This window comes from Meriones unguiculatus, chromosome 15 (genome assembly GCF_030254825.1).
Source record: "Meriones unguiculatus strain TT.TT164.6M chromosome 15, Bangor_MerUng_6.1, whole genome shotgun sequence".
In the NCBI taxonomy this organism is placed as follows: Eukaryota; Metazoa; Chordata; class Mammalia; order Rodentia; family Muridae; genus Meriones; species Meriones unguiculatus.
The window spans coordinates 43135048-43147530 of record NC_083362.1 but is presented as its reverse complement, the minus strand read 5'-3'; the positions used below and the strand labels follow the sequence as shown (position 1 = coordinate 43147530).

General features: G+C 46.9%; 1 protein-coding gene across 6 annotated transcripts in view; it reads left to right on the top strand.

Moving 5' to 3' along the window:
* Ankrd44 (ankyrin repeat domain 44) overlaps positions 1-12483 on the top strand; it is a 268251-nt gene that overhangs the window by 84993 nt on the left and 170775 nt on the right. For all 6 annotated transcript variants that reach the window (XM_060368368.1, XM_060368365.1, XM_060368366.1 and 3 more), the window contains exon 2: positions 10313-10396. In XM_060368368.1, the coding sequence (XP_060224351.1) occupies positions 10313-10396 (84 nt within the window). The remainder of the gene's footprint in view (positions 1-10312; positions 10397-12483) is intronic.

The following is a 12483-nucleotide window of genomic DNA, read 5'->3' as shown; positions in this document are numbered from 1 at the left end:
AGGACAAGGCCCAGGAGAAAATCCTAGGAAGTTTTGGAAAGGGTTGTTTGTGTAAGAATTGGCTTGCTGCTCCTTTCAAGGAATTCAGATTATAACAGAGTTCAGAAAAGCTCAGTTGGGAGTTTTCCAGGATCACAAGTGACCCAATTGGACTATATTAGCCCACAGTCTTCAGGGATGGTACCTGTAGCCCATACCCTCCCCAGTCAGCAAAACATTGATTCTACCCTAATGAATGCCTTGTGTTTCCACATGGCGATCTTGTTCGTAACGCCACTCAAATTGCCTTATTCATCTTTTCATTTCTGAGGCTGCCAAAATTATAACTGCTTGAGTGACCACCATGAAAAAAAGCATACTATGATAAAAGGTCATTTTAGGGCATGTATTTTTATAAAGGATAAATTTAAAACTTATTGTCCTTTTATGATAAAGGAGATGTGTTAGTTATTAACAAAAACCATATTTTAGATCCTACAAATGGAAACTGCTTTATGAGGGCTGGAGAGATGGTTCAGAGGTTAAGAATACTGGCTATTCTTCCAGAGGTCCTGAGCTCATTCCCAGCAACCACATGGTGCCTCAGAACCATCTATAATGAGATCTGGTGCCCTCTTCTGGCATGCAGGCACACTGCAGGTCAAGAGTATAAATAGAAAATAAATCCTAAAAAAAGATGCATTATGTCTCTGAACAAAGATATTTTGCTGAGTGTTCTATAACCTTAAGGTTATCTCTGGACCGTACGGTCTCTGCTAACCCCACCACAAAGATCTCTGAAATGGCTTGCAATGGTTAACATAATTAATTGATATTTGAATTGTGAATTGAATGTGCTGTAAGGTACAGTTGCAGGAAGAATGTAAGCAAAACCAGTTAGGAAATAAAGCATCTAAACGAATTTGTGAAACAGGAAACTCAAAGAATTACACATCATTGTTCTTTTTTTTTCTTTTCCTCTAAGAATATGCTGACTTAAGTATTCTGTACATCCTCGGGTTTACTGTGTTCTTACTTAAATAAGTTTTTAAAAATTACATTTGTTTATGTGTGTATGCGCCTGTATGTACACGTGTGCCATGGTGCGTACATAAAGGTCAGAGGACAGATCAGGGTCAGTCCTCTATTTCCATCAAGTGGGCTTCAGGGACTGAACTCAGAGCAAGTATCTTTATCCACGGAACCATCTCCCCAGCTCCAGTTCTCAAAGTTCTCTCCCCAACGATTTAATTAACTTAGGTTTAGATTAGCTCTCCAGCCATTTGAAAGTAGACAGAGTGGGAAAAAGATTCGAGTAGTTGGCAGCAGATCCTGATGAAAATATGGTACTTGGCAAAGCGTATCTGCCGTGTTTTGTTTTTCTTTTCTCTTTATGGATATGGCCTATTTTTGAAATGTTATGATTTCAGTTCATTGCTCCAGTGACAAGCCTGACAAAACAGAGCTTGCATGTGCAGAGGTTCTGTGTGTGTGTGTGGGGGGGAGGGACAGGAATGTTCCGGAGCTAAAGGAAGTAACCTCAATTTCACCTGGAAACATTAATGTCTTGGGGCAGGAACTCTGGGCTATATATAAAGAGAGAAGGAAAGTAGCCAAGATGCAGAGCCAAACTCACATCCAGGAACAGAGCAGGTATCGAAGAACTGAAAGGAATGTCAGTGGTTTTCGCTGCATCCCAGTGGGTCTTCCTGGGGAGCCTGTCACAAAGGAAGACCAGAGAGCTTTTTCCTGCAGTGGCTTCAAGTGTGGCAACTGTCTCCCAACCAAGTCTGTAGCTCCGGCGGCTCTTCCCCGGGTGCACAGCGCATACTGTGGCCAGAGCGCACACTTGCGAAAGCTCCTTGCCTTTCTCTTGCTCAAGACCTGGGTTCCTGTTTGTCCACACATTAGGTTAAAACTCCTTTTGCTGGCACAGTGCTCCCCCCGAGCCAGCCACTTACTCCTCAGTCCTGTTACTCCGATTCATAGCCCACCCTTCGAAGGCCACCTTACCTCCCTGTTCTCCCTCGTTTGGGTGACACAAACCCACATAAGTCTCTTCTTTGTTTTGTTTTCAAACTTTGGGTAAATGCGTTTCAGTATTAGCTTTCTAAGAGTAGTTATATCAGGCTGGGTGGTGGTGGTGCACGCTTTTAATCCTAGCACTCAGGAGGCAGAGGCAGGCGAATCTCTGGGAGTTTGAGGTTCTAGGACAGCCAAGGCTGAAAAAGAGAAACCGTGTCTTGAGCCCCTGCCAAAAAAAAAAAAAAAAATCTGTTAAGTCTGTATAGAGCTACTATATAGTGTAACTATCCACACATTATCGAGACTGTACCCTTCATTTGATGCTGCTTATTCTTAGCAGGCCACTGGGTATTTAATATTTGGGCACAGTGGCTCACACCTATAGTTGGAGCATTCATGAGGACTATTGAGAGCTGTAGGCCAGCCTGGGATACACAGTAAGCCTAGCCTGAGCTATACGTAGCAAGACCCTGCCTCCAACAGACAAACGAACACCCCCAAGCAAAAACAAAAGTACAAACAAGATGGGAGTCTGTGGAAACTGAGGCCGAATTCCTGCTCTTACGCTGTCATGTCTATGACCTCATCTATCCTCATCTGTGTGGCCTGCGAGATGAGGTTCTGACTGGGCAGAGTCAGGGTAATGTAAGTCTTTCAACTCAGTTTCTCACCAGCAGGCAAGCCACAAGTTTCTCACCCACAGGAAGGCCATTCTCTTTGCAACCAAGAGATCACCAAACAAGGCCTAACTGTACGTGTGTTTGCCAATGTAGTAAGTAGTTTGAAGCAGTAAGATCAGTCTCCAATTCTCTCAAGCGGTGGCGTGTACACGGCACATTTAAGATTAGCATTTGTTAAATCTATAAAAGAATGGGCTCTATTAGACCATTTCCATGCCTGTATATAATGCTCTTTGCTTATTACCTGTGCCCATGACACAGCTTGATCAAAGAGAGATGATGTATTACCTTACTAACTTGCTATCACAGATGAGCTGTGTGACGCTCTTGAGGTTTCCCAATGCAGCTGAGGCCAATCCAGGCTGCTGGATTCCTGCTCTCTTCTTGTAGGGACACCCCCTCCTGCCTCAGAGATGTTGTTGCATGGATTAGGACTCCAATCTGATGGCTTGCTTTGCAGTGTTATTATATTATTTAAATATTATTATTACTGTGTGTGCGTGTACGTGTGCGTAAATCGGAGGACAGCTTTGGGAGTCCTTTAGTCATAGGTTCCAGGGCTTTTAACCCCCTCCCCCAATCAATAGGGATCCCTGCTTTCACTGCAGGCGCCCCGAGAGCTGGCGTCCTGAGGGAGTGTTGAGTGCATCACACAATTCCCTCAGGGCATCTTGTGAAATGGCTACCATCAGGTCGTGTTATAGATGAGGGTGCCCTGTTAGGAGAGTCCTAGGCCAACCAGCTTTTCAGTGGCCGTCTCCCTGCTGTGGTAAAAGAGCGATTCCAGGCCAGGCAAATCAGCATTGCCTCAGGTTTCAGTTTAACCGACCTGCGATTTCATCATTTCTCTTTGCCTAACCTCTCCTTTCATGCTTTTCAGTAGCTACCAGCAGAGTTGACATATGTGGACTTCGCTTTATCTTGGGCTATCTGTCCTCTGGGGAGTGGCCTCAAAGAGCAGAGCGGTGGCTGTGGTGGAGCTCGGAAAGCAGAGGGCGGCCAAGGATATGAATATTCCCCAGCTTGGTAATGAAAGTGGTCCTTAGGAGCCACTGCTGAGACACTGCCTCTGTGTTGTTTCATTTTGAAAAGGCTAGGTGATCAGTTAATTTTTATCCAACTTCTGGTTACATTTTTCCATTCTACTTAAGCAGAGGGATTCTTACTATCACTTGGAATTTATGCCTTTTTACAATAAATAACTGGGCTTATTATAGACATCGACTTTGTGACGTACCCCGGGGAAACTCTTACTCTCCCCACTCCCTTTCTCCCTCCTGCGTGGTTCATGTGTGTGTGTGCTCACATTTATGCTCCTATGTGGCATAAACTGAAGGAAGACCTTGGCATTGTTCCTCCAACACTGCCCACCCTTTTTTTCTGAAGACAGGGTCTCTGTTGGCTGACCCTTCGTCCCCAGCTCTGGGATAGCAATGGTGCCTCATCAGGCCTTGCTTCTTTTTTTTTTTTTTTTGTTTTGAAAGTGGGTTCTGATGATTGAAATCATCACTGTGCCGAGTCCCTGCCTTGATGAGTTAATTAAGACACGGATACTTGCTATCTTCCACGCTGGCCCAGACTGTTCTCCCTCCACCAACCAAGTGCCAGGATTACAGGTGTGAGCCACCACACCCAGCTGAGAGACATCTTCAAGCACTCACTGCCGCACTCCCTAATTAAAAGGGGTACATGTGAGGACCCAGTGTGCTCTGTCTGGTTCTTACGGTACTTCGGGAAACAGTTTTGATTTTGTGATCATCATCATCATCTTTTTGAGACGGGGTGAACTCCCCAGGTGGGGAGTGATCTACAGCCAGGAAGCACTCAGCAGCAGCCTGGCCGGACATCACTCGGCAGGGCCTTCGTGAAGCAGAGCAGCAAGCTCTGATGGGTAAACCAAGGGGCATGAGCACATTTTTACTATCCTTTTGCAAAGAACGCAAACTCTGCTTCATATGAAAGTGGGTTGTTACTTATGGCGAGATTGTTGCTGTGTAATGTGCTCCTTCCTTCGTGACTCACTGTGCCCAGAATGCCCCAGAACACTGGTGCTCCCTGTTGGCTCTTGATCGATTCCAGTATCCATTCCTGATTGGAATACAAGGCGCCTGCCTGTACATCTAAGGTCGGCAGAGAAAGAAAAAAAAAAGGCGACAAGTCGTTGAGGACGTGGAGCACCACGCTAGGGCGTCTCCTGGATGTGTTTGGATTTATCGCCCTGGGCTCTAGGTCCACTTGGTCTCAGGGAGTCTCTGTTCCCCTGCCTCTCACAAGTCTGCTTAGAAAGACATTACAGCTGACCACAGCAAGGCAACATGGGATTGGAAGAAATCTGACTAGTGGTTTCCAAAGAACACATGGTTTTTTGTTGTTCTTGTGCTGAGGATTGGGCCCTCATACATGTTAGGTAAATAACCTACCAAGGAGTTGTGTCCCCAGCCCCAAGCTTATCACTTTTCTTTTTTTAATTATCCTTTTGCAAAAAAAATGCAAGCTCTGCTTCATACAAAAACCAGTTGTTACTTAATGGAGTGTTAATGGAGTGGAGTGATTAAACCCGGGATGGAACACATTCTCCCAGTTCTTGAACTTTATTCCTAATTGGATGGCGTGGCTGATGTCGAAACGAACATATTTCTAATGGAACTGAAGGAAGAATTGGCTTGTGTTTTTCATTTCCGTGTTGATGTGTGGTGTATGTATGTGTTCGTGTTTGTGCCTGTGTAAGCAAGTGCTGTGGAGGCCAGAGCCTGGTGTCCTGTGACTCCCTTCATCACACTCCCCTTCATAATCTCCGCTTTGTTTTGGGGCAGACCTTCTCTGTTATGAAGGCCTGTCTGGCTCGCCACTCGCTCTGTGGACCAGGCTGGCTTTGAACTCACAGAGGCCCACACCCCGTGCTTCCCGAGCGCTGGGATTAAAGGCTTGGCGTCACACCCTGCCTCCGCCTTAATTTTTGAGACACGGAACCTGGAGCTCAGGGATCAATGGTGGGTGGATGACTCGGGAGCGGAGCCACCAGTCTCTGTAGTGCTGCCCTGCCTCCAGTGGTGGGATTACACATGGCCTCCGGCTTACATGAGTACTAGAGATCCCAGCTCAGGGCCTCATGCTTGTGTGGTGGCTGCTTTACCAACTAAGCCAGCTAAATTGTGCTTTCAAATGATGAACATGACACTTTCAAGCCTAGAATTTATCCACGTAGTCTGTTCTTATTCCCCAAAACAATGGGTCCTCACAGCTCAGTAGAGAAGTTGGGTTTAAAAATAGTTTGATCCTTTTCTTCCGTTTTTACTTTCTTTTTATGTGTGCACATGGCGTGTGTGTGTGTGTGTGTGTGTATGTGTGTGTGTGTGTGTTTCTTGCTAAGAACCTTCTTAAAGGGGAAGAGAACCTTTTAACAACTTCCCCTTAATTTTACCACCGCAACATTGATAGGATAACAAATTGCTATCTTGCACCCCCTAGTGGAATTGTGACTCTACTTCAGAGTTTGAGAATAAGGATTCACAAGTCTTACCTTTGGAAATGAGGTGTTTTCTTCTGGTTTGTTTTCCAAGACTGAGAATAAAAAAAGGAAGAAAAATACCGCACTGGGATGAAACGGCTATGAGTGGGGAAAGCAACTTTCTACAGAGTCTTTATTTTTTTTCATGTTGTTACAGGATTCACAATGGCCTTCAAACACAAGGAGCCCTCTGCTCGGCTCTGCTGTCCGTACAGGCCACGTGTCCCTTCTAAATGTGGCAGCCTCCCCTCTAGGAAAGATGGAATGGATGGAAGTTGAGGATAAGTGTTATCCACATCCATCCCATTTGTGGCCGGGAAGCTAGGCTGCAGCTTTCTACGTCTGCCGGTGTGTGTGTGTGTGTGTGTGTGTGTGTGTGTGTGTCTGTGCCAGCACTCACAGCACACGGCATTGCTTGCTAATATGCAAAGAAAAGTCTAGCAAAAGAAGCTGAAATGACTGCTATGTCTCTTAAAATCCTCCCATTCTCTGCTGCTGCTGCTTTTCACAATTTTGACCGTTGTTCTGAGTATATCTATCAAATCCTGCACAGCCCAGCCTCCTATTGCCAATGCGCAGGCTGAGCTTTGCGGGGTTTAAAAAAGAATACAGGACTTTCCCCTTATCTACAGGATGTGTATTCCAGGAACCCCAGTGTGCGCCTGAAACTGTGGGCAGTGCCACACCCAGTGTGTGCTATGGCTCTTTTTAATCACATGTATATACACCTCCTTACGATAGCATTTGATTCATAGATTAACCATAACAATCAGTAAGGTAATGACACTGTAATAAGATGGCTGTCACCTCTACTCTCGTGCTCTGGGGACATTGCTAACTAAAGGCATCCTTGAACACAGTGACAGCTGATCTGCTAGCTGAGCTGGCACCTGAGGGGCCCATGGGCAGGTATCGCCCTCATGTCCTAGGCAGGATACAGCAAGACAGCGCATCTTGCCAGGCTTTTTAGAGTGGTGTACAATTTTAAAAAGGGGATTTGTTTATTTCTGAAATTTTCCACTTAATAGTTTTGAACTGAGGTTGGCTGCCATTGATGGAAACCCATGGGGGGAGTAAACTGTGGCCAAGGGGGACCCATTCCATGCACACCACGGCTGACGACACTGCCTCATGCAGAGAACTCTTCCGTTTTAAGGCTTAGCACCACTAAGGCAAAGGCTGCAAATGGTATAATGGCAAATGTGGGGCAGAATGTGAGTCTTCAGCACTTACGAAGCAAATACTGTAATGAGAATAATGACTTGATATAGACGGTATTTAGATGTATCGTTCCCCAAATATTTATTTGCAGGTAAATGTTTACCTGAGGTTAAAATCCCAATGAATGGAAATACCCGAGTGTTTTCTGACTGTGTTCTCTTTAGGAGGGAGAGTGAGGGAGAGCTAGGAAGAGAGAGGCCCCTAAAGTGTATTTTAAAAAAGCACTACTTATGGGAGAGTCACTGCAAACACTCAGCTCCAGGCCATCAGAGTGTCTGTGAAGTCCTGGTCTGGAGTTGTGTGAGACTTGGATTCACAGTTGTGAAGATGGTGGGGGTGGGACAGCTCACAGCAGAATGAAGTAGAGATGTTTGTCTGTCGTGGCTGTGGAGAACAGGCACTTCTGCAGGGAGTGGGAGGTATCTGTAAGTGAATTAACATGTGTCTCTACGCACACATGTCCAAGTGTAGATGTGTTTGTGCGCCGTGCAGATGGGTGCACTTGTCGGGGAGCGGATTTGTGTATGTGGCAGCCGCACTGGAGGGCACGCAAACGCTCAGCCTCCTCGGGAAGCCAGATCTGTGTCCGTCCACGTGCTCCGAAGCAGCTGTGAGCAGAGCTGGGCCCGGGCCTCTGGGACGCTTGACACACCTCCCTTTGACACTGCGCTGGCATCCTTCCCTGGCAGCCGCGTCAGGGAGCGTCTCGTTGGGAACATTCCAGCCATCGCCTGGGAGGCTTGCCTTGCTCAAGGAGCTTGAGGGCTTAATGAATCCTGCAGAGAATCTGTCTGCATTCCTTGTGCTTCAGAGTGAGAGGTCCTGTGCAGAGCGCCGTGTTCCTAGGCACTGACCGACCCTGCACCCCGGCATCTGAGCTTGTCAGCTGTTGTGCTGCCTTGTGGCTGTTGAGTTTTTCCCTCCTCCATCAAGGTTCATTTAGGCAGACATTCACCCAACAGCACTTTGCTCAAAGATTGGTGTGAGTCTGCCGGGTCTTGGTCGGCAGGAAGGAAGCAGGAACGGAAGGATTTCTTTGTCTTTTCAGAGCCACCAGCAGAGACTGAGCCAGCAGGAAACTTGCCTCTGTTCTAAGCCATCTTTTGGTGCTTGGTTGCAGACAACTTGAAAACTGTCCCTGTCCCTTGGCATATAGTAGACTGCGGGACGGGTGGGCAGGAGGAGGCATGCTTGCTGGATTCACGGCAGGTGAAAACATTTGCCTGCAGTTTGACACAGTTCATGCAGTATTACCTCGGGGACTCCTGCTGCATCCTCCTGGTTATCTTGTGTTGGTCTCCCAAACCAACACTAACCATCATTGAAAACTACCAGGGAGTTGGAGAGGTTCTCAGTGGGCGGAGCCCGCTGCACAGGTGTGAGCCCTGAGCTGGAATCCACACGCAAAAGCCAGTGCTGGTCACGGTAGCCAGCATCTCCTATCCCCACTGTCTGCTGAGAGGGAAGCAGGGACGGGAGCCGTGGGAGCCTGCGGGCCAGCTAGCCTGGTGTGAGCGGTGTCGGACAGCAGAGAGACATTGTCCCAAACAAAGTGGAAGGGGAGGACCAGTAGTCAAGGTCACCTTCTGACTTCCATATGTGTACCTACACTCATGTATACATACACACACACACACACACACGCACATACATACACAAATACACATACATATACACACTACACACACACACAGACATACACATGCTCACATTCACAGACATACACATATACACATATGCACACAAATATGCATATACACACATATACAACACACACACATAATCACACATACATACACATTCACATACACATATATATATATTATCACATACACACATACACATAATCACACATACACATAGACACACATACAGACACACACAAACACATGTACACACATATGCACACACATGTATACATACACAGAAGCATACGTGTGTATGCTTTCCCACATTCTTCCCACACTCCACTCAACAGCTAGTGATGGTGTCTGTGTGTCAGGTCCTGGGCATATCCATCCCTTTGCCCTTTGCACACCTTCTCTTCAGGATGGAGCGCCCTCCCTTCTCCATCTGTAAACCCACCATTCAGCCTAAGGTGCCCCCATTCAAGCCCTTTGGGTACCCTGTCCTGACCTTCCTCTCAGCCTGCAGGACTCACTGCCCTTGCACCTGGCTCTCTTTCACCTTTTATAGCTCCTCCTGCTATGCAATAGGTTCTTCTTTGCCCCTTCCTTGTTCGCTCACCCTTGTTACATCTCATTTTAAATCAGTAATCATCCTAATAGCCAGTGCCCATTGGCTAAAGCATTTGGGGGTGATTGCAGGGCGTTTTGAAGGTTGACCCACAAGTGTTTAGGTTGTAATGTCCTCCATAAAGACCTTATGTTGGATGTGAGGGTGATCTGGCTGTAACACCTGTCATGCCGTTGCTCTTGGGGGTTGATTTGGCTGATCTGGCCGCATAGGTGTGTGTCTTCTTCCGTCCTCACTGCCTTGTTCATCCCTCCCAAAGCTGTGCATTTGGCTGGAGAAGAGGCAAGCCTTCCTTGAATAGAGCTCCAGTGTTCCGGTGGGGTACAGAGGTAGCTGGGATCCCTACTGGAGCCTCCCAGCAAGGTCTCCAAAGGCCCAGTCTCCACTGAATTGGGTATGACAAGGCTTAGTCCATTCTGGGCTAAATATAGCCATCCTGTGTTCGGACATATCCTTGACAGGATCTTTAAGGCCTGTCACACAGACACTTTGTGAGTGTAGGCCCGAGTGTTCTTTATTTTTGCCTTCCCGTTGATAATTCTTGAATGAACTTAGAAGGAGCAAATCTCGCTCTTGCTGTCTGCACGTGAATGCAAGCATAGCGATTAAAAACAGTCCTAATTCTCATTTCTTGGTTTTGCAGCCACCGCTGGTCCAGGCCATCTTCAGCGGAGACCCAGAAGAGATTCGTATGCTCATCCACAAGACGGAGGACGTGAACGCGCTGGTAAGAGATGCTGCGGTTGTCGGGCAGGCCCTCTTCTGGGGCAAACGAGGGCTTGTTGACATTTCCTATACTGTGGATCCCTGTGGTAAACTCTGAGAGCTCTGGGTTGCTTTTTAGATCATTGTTTAAAAAACCCATGCCCGTGAAACTGTAGGGTTCGACTTAAATTAATTCTATTGAAATATAGTTGTACATTTTTTTTTTTTTAAAGATCACGGCTTGAAGAAATGGGTCATTCTGTGGGAGAGTGCTTGCCTAGCATACCCAGGCCTGGGATAGACCCCCAGCACTGTGCAAAAATAAACAAAAACCAACATTCAAATTTAGGATACAGTAGTCTGTATGCTTACAAAAATTGACCTTATTCTAATAAAGTCATAAATTAAAGCATCACACAGTTGCTTAAGGAACCGTGTAAGCGCTTCCCTGGCCCCAAACTTTATATGCCTCCATGTGCTCCATGTGTAAAGTTTATACGGTTAGAATGAACATTCTGAAGTTGTGGACTTTCACTTAGGGTTTTCTACTTTCCCTGTCAATCACAGTCATTCACTGACCCACCACAGAAAGAGCAAAAACTGTGACCGAGTTGAAACTAGAAGAAAAATAATACTTTATATCCCAACTATATACTTCCTAAGATACAGCAACAGACCTGGCTGTGAGCCAGGGGTGAGGAGTGGCCAGCACCTAGTGCCTGTGTGAGCATGCCTGTGGGTTCTCCTGGTGACATCGTCAGACGGGGTGCTGCTCCTCCTATGGTTCGCTGCCTGTGTCCACGAGGAAAGGCTGCAGACTCCTAGTAAGACAGTGAAAGTGAGGGGGTAACCTTTTTCTTTCCCGATGTGCTGCGCTTTGGCTCTCTGGTGAAGTCTGGCCACCTGTGCCTGTGGGGCCACCAGATATGAGAGCTTTTCATTTTTTTTTCAATGACTGAATAAAGAAGAGGAGAATACCAGTTCTTTTTTAACATGAGCGGTTGATAGGAAGTTGAAACCTTGAGTGTCCACAGACAGCCTTGTTGGCACGTGGCCATCCATCTTGAATGTTGTATTGTCTGTGCTGTTTTCAGGCCGCGCTTGCTGAGCCTAGGGGCCAGACAGAGCCAGACCCACTCATGCTCTGGCCTTTACAGGAAAAGTCTGCTGGTTCTTGTTCCAGGGAGTCTGTGACCCTGGGATGAACCATTGAACTCAGCAGCCATTATGCCCTCCCTGAAGTTGTTTAAAGCACGTGTGTGCTTGAACATCTTGCATCTTTTTCTGAGAAACTGGTCAGGCTATTTCACTGAATTCCCCAAAAGGCCTATGGCACATCTACTGTTAATCTCTTGGTGGATGTGCCATAGGCCTTTTGGGAAGTTTCCAAACAGCTCAGTCACCTGCACCAAACAAAGGGAAAACCTATTAGTCGAGAACTGACCCTTTTGATAGTTAGGACAATTATTAGGACGAACAAGCAATTAGGGGCAGGACACGCTGCTTGATTCACTCACAACAATCTGATTATCAAAATACTCAGGTCCCTTAGGGAGACGAGTCCTCTTTAAAGTTCAGTGTTCAGCAGAAAAGACAGGGAGAGCCAAGGCCGTCTTCCATGTAAGCAGATCTCCTCCCTGGGGCGCTAACCCAGCTCTGGGGTGGTGTCTCTATCAGGTCTGCTGACGGCTCCCTTCCAGCTCCTTTGGAGCAGCCTTTGTTCTGAGGCAGTACAGACGGGCATGGCTCTTCGAAAAGCTTTTTGGCAGCTTTACCCCAGCTGGCAGGGAAAACAACAGGGCAATGTTTTGAGATGCATCTTTTTGCAAGGTAAGCCGGGATGAAGTCAGGGATAGAGGACTTGCAGAGGCAGCTGGGCATTGGTCCAGGGCCTGTTGGGTGTGACCAGGAGGCCATGAAGCAAGTTCACTGTCAAGAGCTTTGATATCACAGCAATTTGCCCAGACTGTTTGGTGGCTGTGGGCCAAGCCCTGGCAAGCCCTTAGCAAGGTTACTACCTTTTCCTAATGGTCACAAACAAACAGAACTTTCAGTCAGCTACCCCTCAGGAAATTGTACTGACCTTTGAATGGCCTCTGTTTCATTTTG